General features: G+C 40.5%; 1 protein-coding gene across 1 annotated transcript; it reads right to left on the bottom strand.

Moving 5' to 3' along the window:
* Positions 1–1228: 1228 nt before the first annotated feature.
* Positions 1229–16929, bottom strand: DLGAP5 (DLG associated protein 5; the record flags this gene model as incomplete). Its single annotated transcript, XM_082284264.1, has 18 exons — positions 1229–1351; positions 2002–2051; positions 2418–2583; positions 3658–3715; positions 4062–4284; positions 5273–5492; positions 6914–7006; positions 7738–7898; positions 8446–8531; positions 8918–9038; positions 9118–9236; positions 9619–9911; positions 11554–11624; positions 12385–12483; positions 14170–14254; positions 14665–14769; positions 15222–15439; positions 16689–16929. The coding sequence occupies 18 exons, from the start codon at positions 16927–16929 to the stop codon at positions 1229–1231; spliced, it is 2532 nt and encodes an 843-aa protein (XP_082140390.1).
* Between the last annotated feature and the right edge of the window lie 2223 nt (positions 16930–19152).

Raw genomic sequence — 19152 nt, 5'->3', positions numbered from 1 at the left:
GGCTTTGAGTTCCCTCCCAACCCAAATCATTCCTCAGCAGGAAAGTCATTAAAAGGTACCCAGAAGTATCCCTAGAACTGGAGTTTAGTAATGAACAGGACACTGGATTGAAGAAAGTGGATTCCAGCACACATCAGCTTCCTCTCTTTATTCAGTGTAATCAGTACACAGCTCCCAAGGTTAAAACCTGCCAGACGAGCCCTCCTGGCAGTGGCAGCGACACTTTCTGCTGAGGGACTGAATTCTCTGCTTGGTTTAGGATCGAGGCTGGTGGAAGGATGTGTGTGTTACACTAAGGTCACCAGTACAAGAAGAAGCCCAGTGGAGTATTTGTTAAAAATACAACAACTGCAGGTACTGTACTACTCCTCAAATCCAGAGTCTAAAGAACTGGCATGTTCCTTATGCACAAATATGTTACAGTCTGGATGGGGAATGCACAAGGAACAAGATGAGAGAAGAGACTGAGCCTAAAGATGTCTAAAACAAGGAGAAAGGTCCTTAAGATACTCAATAGAAAACTGCATCCTTAAAGGAAATAATATCAATGCCTATTTTAATACATTGCCAAGAAAACTTAGAAATCGGACTTATCTGACATTATCTGACTTAGAAATCCTTGTTCTGAGTTAGTTTCTAATATTACAAACCCAGTGGTTGTTAACCCCAGGAAAGAATTGCATGCATCCAACACTGCCATAGCTGGTGCTGAGGCAGGTGTTAACACACCAGACACTGGAGCCTGAGGGTGCAGAGGTACCCCCAGAGCAGTGACAAAGTATTCCAGGAGGGAACAGGCTGGGTCTCACCCCAGGAGGTGCCCTCCCAGCAGAAAAGGGGCACAGGCACAGCTGGTGGGGGAGGCACCTTGGAATAACAATAAGTCATGAGGTCAGTCAGGTCAGGGCAGAAAGTTTAAAGTTTTACAACCTGAAGGAGACAGGAAATACATGAAATGATACAAACATAAAAATGCTTCAGGTTGCAGTCAGAATTTCCAGCCAGAGGATACAGCAGGGATCACCAGAACACAGCCCACTACTGCTGTACAGCAGTGCTTGGTGCATCACAACCACACTGTAAAATGATACAAAACCCATTATCAGATCCATTACCACAGGTACTCTTCCTCTCTCAACACAGTTCCAGTGTAGCAGACTGTGTTCCAGGTACCCTCTGTGGGCTTCTTGGTCACAGTATTTACATATTTTGCATTTTAAGTCACTTTTCATTGATCCCCAGAGGGACCAACAGGAGAAAACACGATGAGGTCACTGAATACTTCAGCTGCTGCAAACTTCTGGGCTCTGGTCTTGACTGGAGTGAAGGGAAGCTCAGCATCCTGCATTGGCTGTGGGAGGAGCCAGAGTGTGGAGTCAGTGTTTGAGGAACACTTAAACCATGGAGCACTGGAAGGACTCTGATTTCCCCAAGAGTAATTTTGCAAGCATAAAATAAAAAGTGATTACACGTGGTCCATGTTGAAGACAGACATTCCTTACTCAAGTCAATAATCCATATCCTAAAGAGGATTTTTCACAAGAAATCCTACACCCAAATTCTATGAATTCTATTAAGTGTGAAAGCTTTTGCACACCTGCTTTTCCCTGCTGAATGTTACTTCCAGCCCCAAATGCTGAAGTGATTAAAAAAACATTGGGGTAGGCTTAAAAAATTCCAGGAAGAAAAAAAAGGCTATTTTAGTGAACATCTACAAGGAAATTTGTAAGAAACATAATTTAAAGGCTCAATCTGACAAGAATCCGACATGGTCCTGTTACAAATGTCTTGATTCATCCTACACTCATCATGAGCAATAAGGAATCCAGAGTGAGCCCAAGCAGGGAGACAGCTGGAATGTGGTTTGTATTTAAAGATGTTATCGAGCCAATTCATGTAAGAGTTTAATTTTCTTTGTGCAGTAACTGAGACTGCAGCAAAGGTTAACAGTCCTGCAACACGCAGCCTGTCTTAGTCAAATAAACTTGAAGGTCAACTTACCACATCAAGAGAATTTCTGTCAATGGGTGTCAAACCACTGCATGAAACATCTGAAAAGTATATAAATTTTTTTTAAAAAGTTACTCTGAAAAAGTTTTCAAAGCTGAAAAATCAGTATTGTTTTCTGTATTTATTAAAAGAAGAAATCCAAACTCTAAACTGTACTTATTTCTTTTTATCAGCTTTCTGCTTCACATAACCACACAGAAACTATACAGAGAACTGCTGGGGCATTGTTTGCTCATGTGCAGTGTGTGTTTGTCCCACCAGCTAAGGGAGGCTTTGCTAACAGCACACACAAATCAAGCTGACACCCATTTCAAAGAGTAATATTCAGATTATCATAAATGGTTAGAAAAACCAGAAGGTCCCAGCAATGCCACCCAAACTACACCATGCAGCTCTAGGATAATCACCTGTTTGATGTATTTGTGGCTCTCCAGACTGAGCAAGGTTTGTGTCTGTGCTGGGATCCTTCTCTGGGCTGCACATGACTATGTCTTGTCCTTGTTCTGCAGCAGACAGTTCCATCTCTTCCATGCCATCCACTGCCTTTGATTCACTGCTAGAATTTCCCAGCACCTGAAAAATAGGGATTTTCTCTGCTTCCAGCCATGTCTTTGTTATGTCAGACCAAGTCCACACATCTAACCTACAGTTTTTATGGACAATTCAGGAGAGATGGAGTTTTAACTCCAGGCACTGCATGAGGCACAGGCAGACCAAGGCTCAGGGTTTAAGGCTGTGACCCATACCCCAAACACCCTTTAGAGCCTGAAAATCCCTTTGACAGTTCTTCCACAGGAAAGAAGCTTTTGAACTTCAAGTGTTACCTGGTGACTTTTCCTCCAGAAAAACCTTTTAGCAATACTGAAAAGTTTCCCCAGAGAGTGAAATCACCAACAAGCAATTTCTCATTTTGATAAAGAAGGAAGTAAAAGGCATAAGAAAAAATTAGTAACCGGGATGTTTCAAATATGTATTATATGTAGGGGGATGGGAGGGGAAATGACTGCTGCTGTCATGCACAGATCTAAGCAGTAACAAAATGAAGATACTCCACTTTCAATGAAAGGCACTAAATGATGATTAAGTCCACAGCACTGGCTCTCACTGAGTAGCACAGTATCATCTAAATTAAGAGGCCACATTCCTGTTTTTTAAAGGCTACTCAAACACAGGCAATGTCACCAAGTCTTCAGACATTTCAGGTCATGGATTTCTGGCACTAGGATTAGTTCTTGCTATACCTTTAAGGAGATTAAGAGCCCAATGCTCTGCTGTGGCAGCATGAGGACTGAGTGCTGTTGCTTTTAGTCACGGTCCATAAATGCACAAGCATTTAAAAAATCCACACCAGAAAAGAGGAGGTGGTGGACTTCTAGGAACAATGCTTGTCCAAGTGACAAGTGTCCTCATGGAGCAGCCAGGACCTCCAAAATACAGCTCTAAAGAGCAAGATGAGGTCCCCAAACTGCAGCAGTCCCCACCTCTGTCCATCCTCAGAGGGAAAAAGCACTGCCCTGAGGAATACACAAAATTTCTAGAGTGAGGATTTGATCAGAAATCCAAGTGTCTGGGGTAATCAAGAGAATTTTTCCTTTGCTAGTAATAACAGAGTATTTAAAGCACATCCATGAACAATGCATGACTTACCTTATTTCCCTCTGCTGTTCCAGCAACCAGACAAATTTCTTCTGCAACCACAGAAATGCTGGAAGAAAAACCAAAACATTTTCATTCTTCTCAATCATCTTCATCAACCACCTTGAATCATCTTCTGACTTGTCCAACTAATCTTACAATTTGTTCTGCAATTTTGCTAGCTTGGTTGGCACTTGTGAGCTACATCAAACTTCCTGGGCATACAATAAACTTCTACACCCAGCAGCAAAATTACATTTGGGCAAAGCTCTTAATATTTGCTTAAGGGAAGGAAAAGTCACAAGTACTTTGCAAACTTTATCACTGCCAAATTGAAAGGTAACATCGTGTCTTTAAGTTCCAACTCTAACATTATTTGTACAAAGTTAATTAAAAGGTGCTTTAAACATGCCTACCTCTGTTCAGGACCATCAGGGAGTTTATCCAGTGGGGGAGTTTTTTCAGTGGGAAGTTGGTCCATTTTCAAACTTTGTGCTGGGTGGAAGCCTTTGAGGCCTGATGGGGTTTGTTTTGCAGTTGCATCCTCGGGGTCACGGAGAGGAGAAGGAACGTTCAGGTGCAAAGCTCTAATGGATGGTCTTGGAGTTGCCAGTTTTCCAGGGGTCCTTGGAAGCAAACCTGGAAAATGTGTTTCATGTTTCATTCCTACAGCAGTTTCCAGAAACTGAAATGAACTGATCATTATGATTCTAACCAGGGCCACAATTGCCTTCTGCTTGCTAAATTATCTCATACAAATATTATATGGAAATCTTATATACACTTGCAAGGAGAAATTGAAATTATTAACTTTCATCTTTCAAATTTAATAGAGTTTAAAACACATTCAGAACTGATGCTTATAACAGATTCTCTGCTGGAGTTGGCTTAAACCCAGTGTTGCCCAAAGCTTTTCAGGAGATCTCCCCTACTAACAAGAGGCATGTGAAAAAATTGTTAGTTTTGTGATGAGAAGAGAGATCTGCACCAAAAAACCCCAGAATTTAAAATCAAATTATGAACTAGAAATGGGAGAGAAGCAGAATTACTGGAAATACTGGCTGCTCACAGATGTCAATAAGATAAGATGCTGAAAATGAAGTTATATTTTGAGCACCTGTTAAAAACCTCAAACTATTTAACAGCTTTTATAGGAAACTGGATTATGTTACAATCTTGTTAACCATGAACACAGATTATGGGTAGACTTTATCTGCAGCTTTGAAGACAGCACTGCAAGAGGTTTAGTTGAAAAAAACAGATCCCAATTCCTGTCCTACAATTAGAGGATGTGAGCTGGCATTGACTTTGATGAAGAGGCTCGTCAGCTGAATCTGGGAACGCTCAGATTAGAATTTCATTATTAAATTTATGCTGGACAAACATGAACCAGCTATTTCACCTCTGTCCAAGCAGGGATTTCATGCTGCCATAACCACTCAAATCAGCACATTCACGTACACCAGTTTACTTTGGAGCCCTGATGTAATTAGTCACTGGTTGAAATAGCATGTCCAGTACTGGAGTTGTAGCCAGTATAAACAGCACAATTCCTCTCCCCAGTGAAACAGATTAAACTCTCTACAGTAGTTCCAGGTCACAGAAATCATGATTAAGCTTCACCTACCTGAGAAGTTTTTCACAGGACTTTCAATCCTGAAAAACCCTGCTTCAAAAACCACTTTTTCTGCCTCTGGCAGCCTCTCCTGATGTGCACCCTCAGCAGCTCCCTCCTGCTTCATTTTATCCCTCATGGCTGCTTTCACAGAAGCCAGGCGGTTCCGGGCAGCAGTTCTGGCAGCTGCTTCCAGCTCGGCTTTGGGCACTCTACTTGGAACAGCCTTTTTCTGGAATGGTAAAAAAGCTGGGTCACACCTGGAAACTCTATGGATAGGAGTAATCACACATGAACCTCTACACAGGTGCTGGTGCCACAGACACAGCAAGGAGCAAAAGGAGGCTCAGGAGGGACCTTCTGCCTCTCCACAACTCCCTGACAGGAGGGTGCAGCCAGGTGGGATTCAGGCTTTGCTCCCAGGGAACAAGAAATAGGACAAGAGGAACTGGATCTAATTTGCACCAGAGAAGGTTCAGATTGGATATTAGGAAAAACATCTTCGCTGAAAGGTTTGTCCAGCCTGCCCAGGGCAGTGGTGGAGTCCCCATCCCTGGAGGGATTTAAAAGCCATGTGGGTTTGGCACATGGGGACATGGGGCAGTGGTGGCCTTGGCAGTGCTGGGGAAATGGTTGGACTTGATGACTTTTCCAACCTCAACAATGCTACAATTTTATGCATCAAGGCTTCTGCTCATCCCCAGCATCTCTTGGGCTGCCATCCAGCTGTTAAAATGAGTCTGTGGTGACAACATTAAGATTTTTTTTCAAACTGAGTCTGCAATTCAGAAATGCAGAATACAATCTTTTTTCCTAATAAATTCAGTAAGATTTTGGAAGCACTGGGATGGCAGGGACTCCTAGTGGCAGGGACAGTGTGTAACCACAGGACAGACTCCAGGCAATCAATGAAGTCTCTCTTGGCATTCAGTTTTCCAAGGGAAGTTTTGTTTTGTACCACCTGTAGGGTTCTGGCACTTGTGGGCAGCTCCTACAGGCCACATTCCCTCTGTTTTCCCATGCCTGAAGTTTCTTATCCACCTTCATATCAACTTTATGATTAGTTAAGCAGTCTCAAGGAACTGCACAGAGTTTAGGCAATGCAAATACACCTTGACACCTAGTCAGAAGCAATTTATATATTTCAATCCAAAGAGCAGATAAAACAACTCATATTACAGCTTATTTTGCAATAAGCACTACCTTATTTTGGAGAGTGTCAGATCCATTTGTGCTTAGAGAAGCAGCAGTTTAAAGCCACCCATGGTGTTGGCTTAATGGGACACCATTATAATTGAGCACTCCCTGCTCAAAACTGGCAGTCACTGCCAAATTCCTGCATGGTTTCTTTTTCAGTTTCAGTGTCAATGCCAGTGGCCCAGATAAACTGTTTTACATCTGCACGGTAAGTTTATATCCTAAATTTAATAGATTTGTCTTACTAGCATAGAATCCAAAGACTCCAAAAAAGTCATTGTTCATTCTTAGCTCTAATCTTACCAGCCAAAAGAGGCAACTAGGACTAAACTCACCAAATAATACAAGTGCATGTGGGAGAGGCGAGGGAGAAGGGTGCACCCTGAGAGGAATTTCACTTAGTATTTAATATATCTAAAGAAGCCATACAAGATGTGCTTTAGGGGCTACTCATACCTTGACAACTGCTTTGCTTGGGACATCAAGTGGCTGCCACTCATTGTCTTGAAGCTTCTTCAGATTATCAAATTTTTTATTCACATCCTCAATCTGTTGGTCATGTATAAGGAAAGCAAAAGAATACATTGCAAAATAACCTTTATCCAAACAAGCACAGTCTTCCATCCTGCAGGATACAATCTCTGAAATACCTCTGAAGAAGCAGATCAAACCCTCATGTATTTTGCAGAGAATTCAAAACCTATGCCTAGGACCATAAATCCATCTCTGCATTTAACTACTTACAAATTCCTTTGTTGAATGCTGATTTACAACCTTTGGATAATTCAGAATATTATATTTCATTCTGAACCCAAAGAAAGCATCAACAGAGGAAAAGAGATGAAGGTTTTCTACCACCTAGGCTCACCTCTAAATAGTGTTATTTATATATGTAGTTTCTGCATTATTTTCATACTGAAGCATGGAACCCCTACTTTCCAGGTGAGCTTCAGGAATTTTCCAAAAACTGGGAGGTAGACATTGTGACTGTATCCTCACTCCAAAACAGACTAATATTTGGCCAAACATAGTCATTCCAGAGACAGACAAGATACACAGGCCACAAGAAGATACAACAGAAGAACTGGTCCATGAATTATAAGTCATAGTATACCAACTGCAACTATTCACTGCCACAAAGTGTTAAAACAAGGACTTGCATTTTTAAAATTCAAAATAAAAACCAATCTGAATATAAAAAAAACCCAGTTAGTTTCAATCCAGGGTTTGTAAAGAACGACATCAGTTTTACGCTGTTACGTTAACATGCAAGTACATACCTGAAAATTAATCATATCCCAAAATCCATCCAGGTCTGTACATGTTGTTTCTTTTTCACCTCGTTTAAATTCACAATTATCAACCAGTCCTTCAAACTGTTTGAACCTTTCTTCCATGAGCAGCCTTGTCTGACCAACTGTGGTGCGAATCAGGTCTTTAGCTGGTAGCAACAAGAAAAAAAATAATACAGGACATCTTGGATAAATAAGCGTTTGAGGAGTCTGGAGTTTGTTGTCCCATCTATTGCAAACCTGCAATTCAATTCTGATGGAGCTTCCCTGTCCACTGACCTGTTCTAAACTTGCTTCTTTCAAAAAAAATTACTCTCTCAAGTCTTAACGATACGCATTGCTGGAGTCATCTTTGTTTTCCCAGATAAGGGTACTTATTCCACATTAAAAACTAATCTTATTTTTAAAAATTAGCTTGGTTAAAGTTCACACATTTAAATACACTTCAGACTGGCAACAGAACAAGTATTTTGATGTGCACTTTGTTCACTTTATCAATCACCATCACATCAAGTGCTACACAAATTTTTGTAATAGGAGACTTTTTGCCTTAGGGCAGATGCAACTCTAAACTTTCTCTAGCACAGCTTTGCAAATTTTTTTTGCTAATTTGCAAAGAGCAGATACATGTCCTTCCCTCTGTCCCATTCAGTTCCTGTAACCCTCCTTCTAGTGCCTACTGCAGCTCACTCTTACCATCCTCTGGAATGTCCAGCTCAAGGTTTCCTTCCCACTGGAGGCACTGAGACAGCAGCCGCTCCGTCTCAGCCCGAAGAGTGGTTCTGAAAATACAGGGATAGAGGAAAAATAAGGATTTGGAGAATTTCCAGACTTGTGGCTGTCAATGGTTACTATCCTTTTGCTTTCAGAGAAGCCACAGTCTTTGAGCAGAAGCCATTAGACTGTTTCACTTTGCTGACTGGCTGAGGTGCAATTTCTACTGGTTTCAAGCTCATGATCCTTAGGACAAGGTGTCAGTCTCCAGAATTTTATATTCATTCCTTGCACTAAAGGTACAAAAAGGAAGACAGGAATGTGTTGCCTGCTCAGGTCACAGCTGGCAGGCACCAATCACCATTAAATTAAGCTGGTCTTTAGAAGATGTCTCGTTATTCATATTAGGAACCTTCAAATGGACATCAGGGAAGTGAAACAAATGAACCCAAACCTGAAATAGGGCACATCATGCTCTTGCTCTCTTGTATCATCTGACTTCACTGCAAGTGCTGTTGAGAGGGGAGTTGTTTTGTTTGATTTCTGAGTGGAAGTTCTCTCATCTGATTCGCCTGCTGAAAAACATGAAAGGCATTTGTTCAGAATCTGGTGATAATTAAAAGCATTAGAATAAAATAAATGTTAACTTCATACCTTCTCCTTTCAAACTTGTGGTCATTTGTATTTCTTGAATGCCTTTAACAGCAGGTGAAGTTTGACTTTTTAAAGTAGTCTTTTGAGCTTTTGTTTCACTGGATTTTTCAAATATTTTGCTGGAAACAAAGAAAAGTACATTTAGTTACGACACATTGAGAAAGTGACATCAAATATGGCCAAATACACAGAAATGCACAGCTTAGAAGGCAAGCTTCCACACAACACTAGAGAACTCAAATAATAAATTAATAAATCTGTGCAGATAGATATAGGGCAAAGTCCCTGACAGCTGCTCCTAGAGGAATGACAGAATTATGGATTATATCCATATCTGCTGTGTATTAAGTCCACATTTAAGCAGTGATAGAAGCCACGAGGATCAGGTGCTACAACACAACACTTTGTTACAAAGTGAATCTCTCTATAGACAAATGTTTTTTGCATCCCCACAGAGAGGCTCACTTGCGTTTTAGGCCCCATTAGAAGGAAGAATCTTACACTGAAGATTCTGAAAAATTCCAGACAGCACTGGGTGTCAAAAAAGCATTTGCCCTTGAAGGAGACATGGGTGTCACACTGTAGGTTGCTAATCCACTCAGAGGCTGAAACACAAAGTTTTGAGGTGCAAAGGAGCGTGCTCTGTGTCTCCTTGGAGAAGAATTGCTGTTTTCCACTGAGGTTTGTTCTTGCTGAAGTTCTACTGGTATTGAATGCTTGGAATCAGCTGCAGAACTTTTCACCCCGGGATCCACTCCAGCATTTGTCTCCACTTTATGTTTAGAAGGAATTACCTGTAACAGCATAGACAGACAAATCAAATCATCCAATCAATCATGTGCTTGCAATAAGCATGGGCTGAATTATAACATGAGTGTCTGAAAGCCATCAGGAAGGGAACAGCTTAAGGTAAGTCAGCTCCTACAACAGCACACCTGTACAAGAGTGATGAGTTACCAACAAGTCCAACCATTTTTGACACCTGCAAATCATTCTAGAGACACAGGTAACACTTCACTACAAAGAATGCAACAATCCACTCCAGGGGCTAAAGCAGAACAACTCACCCACCAAAACAATAATTAAAATTGGCAAATGCTTGCTCCCACTGCTAAAAAAAAGCTTTAAGGTGATAAAATCCTCAAGAGCAGAATTACTGGCTACAAATCCAACTAGGCCTGTTGAATAATCACAGTTTATACACATACTGCAATCCTATCACTGAGAAACAAGCTGGAATAGGCTGACAGCTGAGGAATGTAACCCAAGTGCAGTTAGCACCACAGAATGTCACTAAAAGAGAAAAAACTAAACAGTAATTCACATTCTTATGAGATGAGTGACCAGATGGTCACACAGAACACATTTCTGAGATACCTAATCGAGATTGCTAGCTCAAGCCAGCTAAAACTTTGGGTGTTTTTCAAGAAAATATGCATCCTCAATGCACTGGAAGTCTTGTTATACTTTAGTCACCCCTGCTAGGAATGTAAACCTTGAACTTTGCTTTTAACCAACCTTTTCAAACAGGTTGCCTGTGGTTACAGTAAGAGTTTACCAACTGGCAGGGACTCCATCCGGTGAAGAGGTGCTTGTCCAAGGAAGACACAAGTGCTCTTACCTCCTGTTTGGGTGTGATTGCACAATCTCAAACACACTAGAGCACAGCTGCAGTTACAGGAACAAGGTGGAGATGGGAGGTGTGAGAGGGAAGGGTGGAGCGTAAAGAAGGAAGAAATCATGGACAGCTCTTGCACAGAACTGTCTGCACATGAATGCAATAAAAAATCCTGGAAGTGATGGCAGCAAGAACCACAATGACTGCCTTCAGTTGTAAATCATGCAGAGAATAGCATTTCCAGCTTTATTTTTTGGTGGTTCAAAACCTAAAATTGTGTTTATTTCTTAGCTTCTGGAGTCCCAAATCATTACCTGAGCAGGAAAAGGATCCATTCAGAATGCACTTCAAAAAGGAATGAACTGCAAAGAATTTACAGCTGCTTGATAAAGCCAGCAAAGCAGTCTTTTTTTTTTTTTTTCCTTTGGGCTAGTTAAAACATCAGATATATGTCATGTAAGAACTTCTTGTCTATTTTAAATCATTGTCCAGATCTTGATTAGTAATCAAATCATCCACCAGTCACATCCATATCCATGGTGGGATTCTTGGGGTTGCCCTGTGAAGGGCCAGGAGTTGGACTTGGATGATCCTCGTGGGTCTCTTCCAACTCACAATATTTTCTGGCTCTATACAGGCACTAAATTTGATCTTAATTTTAAAAATAGATCAGTATAAATACTTGGACCTCCTTCCCAAGTTCTAGGTTATTAGTGAAATTATTACTTCTTTGCTTGAACATTTCAGCTACAATGACACAGTTACTGGCTCTTAAATCAGTTTTACTGCTTTTCCATTTCAACTACTACATGACCTACCTTTGTGGTATCAGGTTTGACAGCTTTCTTCTGCTTTCCTACACTTGCTGTCATTCTCTGTGACTGGTTACCTACAAAAAGAGACACTCCCAGAGGTCAAAAAAGCATCTGAATAATGTAATCTTTCACCAAAACACTGCCATAAAAATCCAGTTGCTAAAGATGAGAGAGACTGTTTTATTTCTTGAGTGGGAGGTGGCTAGAGGGAAGAAATAGCATTGCAAAAGCTCATTCAAAAGAAAACCTGGCCTAGGATTTAACAGCCTAGTAACAGATGTATCACCAAGAAAACAGATTCATTAAGTCATTAATCTTAAGACACTGTCATATAGTAAAAATAACAGTCACCTTATTTCCTTAAAGTTTGAAGAGAGAGCGTCAAGCCAATTTGAGTTTAGATTTTTAATTTCTATATGGCATAGGAATTCTGTTGATATACTGAATTCTAGTAAAGAAGCAAACATGGACAAAGAGAAATTCCTAACCTGAAGAACAAAGGCTCTCATCTCTTCCAGAGACCTTCCTGTTCCTGCTCACTCATTTAATAATCATATGGCCAAAAAGTCATACACCAATGAGGCAAATCTTTTCCAGTTCTGGCTTTGTTCTTTGAGATTGTAATTACCATGTGGACATTGATGCTCCACACTGATGGGTTTTGTGGGAAACTGTCCAGTGTTAGTTTGAACATCTCGATACAGATATTGCAATGCAGTTCCAGACAAGAGTCCGGGTGATCCAGCATTTAGCCCTTTTTCCTTATATGATAATTTGGCATGACTTAAATGCAGTCTAAGGTACAGCTGAGCTACACAACTCTGCCTTACTTACCAGCAGTAGCAGCTGTTGGTTTCAGGACCTGCCTGGCTGCAGAGGCAGCTGCTCTGGTGACTCTCACATTTAGGGCTGGTTGGGGTGCAGTCTGCAACACTGCAGGAGAAATTAATCCCAGAGATTCCAAGTTTAATAAGGAGCTGCACTCAGGTAATAACTGAAAGTTTACATTTTGTAGAAATCAGAAAAATGCACCAGCAGTTATCAGGGGCTTGCCAGAATGAACAGAGTTGGGTGATTTTGGTCAGTTCAGGGCAATCAGCACAGCTTGGCCTTGGCATCCAGGCAATGCACTGAGGGATCCTGACTGAAGGTGGTTTTACTCTACAGGTCCATCAAGGCACCAGTGTGCTTGATGCCATGCAAAAAGCTTAAGGAATGCTTCCCACTGTTCCCTGCAATCAGAGTCAACACTATTCCTGCTTTACAGATGAAGTTTTCTAGAGTAATAACTTTGCCATGGTTATTTGCACAGCTGGAAGCTTAAGCAAACCATTCGTGTAACAAAGTGATGCCCTGGCCATTATATGAAAGATTTCCAAGGTCAGAATTTAATGCAATCTAACAAAGTACTCTTAAGACTAATTACCTCTGAAATATTTCATAAAACATGACAAGTTCATGCACCATATTACCCATCTTAATCATTTTCATCTTTGTAATTTAGCACTGTTTCTAATAGGCTTTTAAAATGACAACGTTTTCCTGCACAGACAAATTTCACAGGAGCTCTTTATTCCATACTCTGCCTGTCTGAAATCCCCACTTGGTTATTGTTAATGCTATTCCTGTCTTTAATGTCAAACTGCAATTCTGTAGAGGCTAGAATGAAAAGTTGGGAAAAAATTACTGGATAAATAACTACAACATTGGATTTATCAAACATTCACTTCCCAAATATTTTTATATTGGTGTTTCATAGAATCCTAAAATGGTTTGGGTTGGAAGGCACCTGAAGGATCACCTCCTCCCAACCTCCCTGCCATGGGCAGGGAAGCTTAAGAACATATAATGCATATCCTTGGTTCAGTACAAAACAAATAATCCAGTCTAGTGGATGACCATTTTTCAAAAATTAAATATTTGTTATATCAAACACTAATAATACATCTTTTCAGTATTCACCAAAGGCACTGCTGAAATTTATTTAAATAAGGGTCTGCTGCTTGCTGATTTAGATTAATGACATGAAAGTCATTTCACTCTGAATTACTGAATATCCTGCATTAACATCAATATTCCACGTAACTTGGCTGTATCTACTTAAGGATACCACTGGACTATGAGGAAAAGTTTCTGATCCAAGGTATCCTAGCCCCCTAAAGGTGGTGCAGGTTGTTTTGGTTTTTTAACTGCTGTTTTCTTAAGAAATATCTGTAATTGTGGCACAGAAAGCGACAGACACAAGGCACTTGCTCTTCTGTAACAGCAGCAGTCACTACCTGTGATATTCTCCTTGAGGCAAACAGAAACCTCTGCACAGCTCCAGGAGCTGAGGCAGCTGGCAGCTGTGCAGCTTGCCTACTGACCTGTTTCTTTTCCCTCTTCCAGGGAGAATAATCAGTAACCAGGACTGTCAGGATCCTGCATTCCATTTCCCCCAGCCTATGGAGGCAACAAGTTCACGTAATCCCTGGAGCCACACGCTTCATAATCTGCCAGCTGCTGCCCTTGGTAGGAATGGCCATCCTAAAATCTCCTCCATGCTTCCTACACCCAGAAACATACTGTGGATCTTTCCCCAAAAACCCCCAACTTTCAGGTTCAGATGTACTTCCATACCTTTCTCTTTTTCAGCCACTTTGACTGTACTCATCTGTTTACGTCCTGCCTGTGTAGGGCGCATGCTCTGCCCACGGGCACTGACCTGCAAGAAAAAAAGCAGGTTTTTTGTGAAGTAACAGATTTCCAGAAATTCAGCAGCCCAATTTCTTTCCTCATCTATCCTAGATTACAGTAAGGGAAAAAAATCAAATAATTTGTCACAGTGGGCTTTAAAAAGTAGAGACACATTAAGGATAACTAAAATAGATTGGTTTAGGGATATGTTAAAATGCATTATCAAACTAGAAATTGTCAGAAAAAGAATGAAGAAAAATATTTAAGCACCAGTTTAAGTATCTTGAGAAACTTGATTAAAAAACAGATCCAGAAAACCTGTGCTCTTTTCTGTTTGTACTGATTTAATCAAACTTGTAAAGATACTACCCTGAGTCTGAAATTGCATCCCTTTCTCTAAATTTATTCACTGAAGTTATATATATATAAAAAACAAACCGTAGAGGACTGAGATGCAGTTGGAATCAGAGTTGGTATCAGAGTTTTTCCTTCTTGGATCTTGGCTTTTGATCGAGTAACCCTTCCAGAGAAAGCAGGAGCTTCCTGGAAACATCCCCAAGGAAACAAGAGTTAACATACTCCTCTTCCCCCTCGTCACTGAGAGACTGAACAACAAGCATAAATGTGAAAAACAGTATGTCTGTGCAAAATGGGTCAAGTGTGTAAACTGGAAAGCTTTCAAAACCGAGCTGACTAAATATGAACAAGTTACTAGTTCTAAAATAACGCAGCTCTTTCATTTGTGGATGAATCATTCCAGTTTTTGAACTGAGCATAGTCATAAGTACAAAAATCCACATATCACTAGCAGTATCTCCAGCTTTGTTTAAAAAGAGAATGAGCCAAATGACTCCCTTACTGCTCCTTATCATAACAAACATTAATAAAACGTTTGCAAAATAAACAGCTGATTTGGAATAACATACACATCTTGTATACAAATAGCAATTTAAATGAAGTACACAGATATAATTAATTTAGATATTAAATATTACCCTTGTTACCATCTCTCTTGGCTTTGCTACCACTGCTTCCTCAGGGGCAAGTGTAAGAAATCCAGGTGCAGCTGGTCTGTACAGCCCAACCTTGAACACCCCTTTCTTGGCTTTCTCCCTCTGCTCCCGCAGTTTGCGAAGCTCCTTTTCCTCTTTGTAGCGCTGGAGCATCTCCCTGCGCTCGTTCATCCTCTTGGTGGCTGCATTTGTGGCTTGCTCTGAAGCAGACATGGAAGACAGATGTGTTATAAAATCATGAAGATATTTTTGAGCCGACAAGAAGTCAGAAACTTTCAATAAACTTTTCCAAGCTAGAAGAGGAATGTAAGTCAAAGAGCAGAAGAACTGCCTGGAATCTTTAAAATTGTTTTAGTCCTTCCCACTAAAAGAGAATTCAATGGAAAATTTCAACTTACAAATAGACTTCCCCAAATATCCACCTGAGGATTACTGTAAATTCATTCCCATTTTACAGGGAATTGTAAATACCATTTCTTGTAAGGCTGCTAGTATGAAAATTAACACTTCAGTTACTTATTTATATATTTGTACCAGTTTCTCTATTCAAACACTTGCAATGTCATTGAAAGCTGAGCTTTAGGTCGGCTTTAGATACCAAAGTCTGCCTCAGTCTGAGGATAAATGAGGCAGAAGTTTTACGAAAGAATAAAACCTTAAGAGATTGCAAACTTGAATTATGTCTACTTTAAAAATTAATATCCACTTAAAGTTGAAATTTATTAAATATAATCAAGACACACTTATTACATTTCTTATTTTATATGATTACATACAGACTGCACTCCAATAATCTTCTGCTATCAAAATATTAAAGGTGAAAATATTTCTAAAAACACCTGTTAACATTTTTAAATATTAACTTAATTTCTAAGACCACAAGCATCCAGGAGAGCCAGGAAGCAAAATTCAGCATATATGCAGGCCCTGTTTTCTGAGAGGAAAAATAAGTTATCAAAAACTAGCCATTTTCAAAATAAAATCAAGCTATGCATTTATCCATTAATAATTTTATATATAATACAAAATTGCCCATTGCTAAGTACAACTTAAGCACATGACAGGCATCAGTTATATGTTAGATGGTATTTTTGATTGGCGTTTTTCACACCTGAAAGGACAAAGCCATCATAAAGGCACTTCCTATAGAATATTAATAACAAAATGCATTCTTCCATTAATAACAAAATGCATTCTTCCATTAGCTGCTGCAGCCAAATCAGAGCAAAGCCTTATTCACACCACCAGAGCAGTGAGGAGGGCACAGCTGTATTAAGATTTTATTTCCTTGATTTTAACACTTGGAAAGGCTGATAGGGTTTTAAATCTTAAACTTTTTTGTCACATCAAAATGTTGACTGCTATAAGGTTTCTGTGATAATGCTACTAAACATACTTAAAATTTTTAACTTTAAAAAAAAAAAAGGTCTGTAGCAAGTATGTACTTACTCTGTTTCACACTGCTGTTCTCTTGAGAGCACAATTCTCTGGTCTCCTTGAGCTCAGAAATTCCCCTCTCCTTGGAGAGCTGAACATTGACATCTGCCAGGCCAAACTGCCGGCCCTTTTCAAAGAGTTTGTGCCTGTTCTCTTTCTGAAGGATGGATTTCCTGCGGGCAACCTTGGTTCTGAGGGCTTCTGTACTCAAATCCTTTTTGTATCGACTGGCAAACTGGGAGGTAGCAGCCATCCTGATGACCTTAGACAACAACCATAGTGATTAGGAAAAAACTGCCATGGTTTGTTTTCCATTTTTGTAAAAGTCTGCATGTGAGCAAAGCCCTGAATTCTTTGTTTCTGTATGTGACCAGAGAAAACTCCAATGATAATTTTAGTAATGACTCTTTCACCAATTTCTCATTATTTTTATTCATTCCAGGGACCAGTTTGGTTGTTGAGTGGTCAACAAGTCTGACACTTAATTAGGAGAGGACACTGCACTCATGTCTGGGATTGGCTGGGCTGCTTTCTCCACAGCTGTTTTCCACATTAAGGAGGTGAGCAAGTAAATGACAAGGCTGTAGGACAATACTTGGAAGCAACATTCCATTTAGATTAGACCTATCTGATAGCAAGGAATTTTGTCATGGCTAAGAGTACTCAGAACCAGGATGTTTCCAGGATGCAACTGCAATAAAATACTGGTTATTTCAAGCAGCATTCCTCCCATCTTTTTTAACCTGAGGAAGCCTTAAGCCAATTGTCAGTTGGTTTGCACTTGCTGTGCTAACAGCTCCTAAAGGGGCTACAAGAGAGGTGGAGAGGGACTTTGAACAAGGGATGGAGTGACAGGACAAGGGGGAATGGCTGGGATGGACAAGAGGGCAGGGCTGGATAGGATATTGGGAAGGAATTCTTCCCTGAGGGTGGTGATGCCCTGGCACAGGGTGCCCAGAGAAGCTGTGGCTGCCTCATCCCTGCAAGTGTCCAAGACCAGGCTGGACAGGGCTTGGAGCAACCTGGGCTAGTGGAAGGTGTCCCTGTCCATGGCAGGCAATGGGAACAAGATGGGCTTTAAGGTCCCTTCCAATCCAAACCATTCTGGGATTCTATTATCCCCTGCATCCCCACTGAAACCTGTCTTGCCAAGGGTCTTCCACCTCAGACAGGATCTTTCAGATACCGCATCTTCCACCACTTACAGAAAACAGCTTTACAGCAAGCAGGGTGACAGAGCTAAACTAAGCACCCAACAGTTATTAATTAATTGGTAATTTAGTCATTTACTGAGGTTCTTCATTTCAGGACAGCAAGCTCTGATCAAACTAAAGGAACCATCAGTGAACTAGACTGGAAAGACTTGACAATGGGTGTGCAGGATTTCTTAAAGCCCATCCCCTTCCCATCTATGTTCTACCAAAAGCCAAAAACTCAACCAGGAGCCTAACTGGAAAACCCAAATGTTAGAAGGAAAACAGCAGCAAAATAGAAATAACACAGAAATAAACTGCATATGCTTATGGGAAAAGCAGTCAAGGAGAGATCCTGACCTGTTGGAAGAAGGAACACAGAGCAAGCCTGTTCAGATGCCATCAGTGCTGGCAGTGGTCACTCCCTGTTCCCCCCTGCATGGAAGTGCTCACATAGTGGGGAACTCGCACAGCACCAACAGCACCTGCACAACCTCCTGGAACTGCTTAGAACAGATACTGGACAGAAACCTAAATGGGTGCATTTTGCTCCTTTTTTTCTGATATGTTCAGCGCTGCAGAAGAGCAAAGTGGTCAATGGAAGTTAGAAAGCAGAGGGGAATAAAAATCAAAACACAAATCAGGGATTGGATCTCTTCCACGCAATCCTGGAAGAGCTGGTCCATGCCAGCACCACCCAATTTGTGAATATCTTGGGCTTCACCCTGCATCTTGCATTCCAGCTTTCAGAAATTGATTCAAAATGCCAGTTAATGATGACTGTAAAAACCTCCACTGCGGTTCATGGGTCATATTTGCCCTGCTTTACATTTAAGTGATTAAGGGAGATTAATTCATGAGCATCTCCAATAATTATATTTGAACTGATCCTGCTAGTAATTACAGAATTACTCATTACAGATTTGTTAGTAATTACAGATCTTGTTAGTAATTACATGACATTACAGAAAGCCATAAAGAAAACAGTGGGAATACATCTCTACTATCGATGTCCTAGAAGCACCTGGCTTTTGAGGCCAGTGGATGAAAAACATTCCTCAAAGCAGCAGTTTAGTCTTTACACTCATCCTTTTTCAGGACAAAGTTCCTAAATTTACCCCTAAACATGTTCTTTAAGTACAGCAATCCTTTCAAAGTGCATGCACAGTTTTTAACCTTGATGGTAACACAACCTATATTCCCAGAATATACATTGTTATCTATCAGGCAAGCTCTCAGACAGCTGCACTTGCCTTAAACACTGATAAACATTTAACACTGTT

Source organism: Coloeus monedula (assembly GCF_965178545.1).
Source record: "Coloeus monedula genome assembly, chromosome: 6".
Lineage (NCBI taxonomy): Eukaryota > Metazoa > Chordata > Aves > Passeriformes > Corvidae > Coloeus > Coloeus monedula.
The sequence above is the reverse complement of the archived record's forward strand: the minus strand, read 5'-3'. Positions and strand labels throughout refer to the sequence as shown.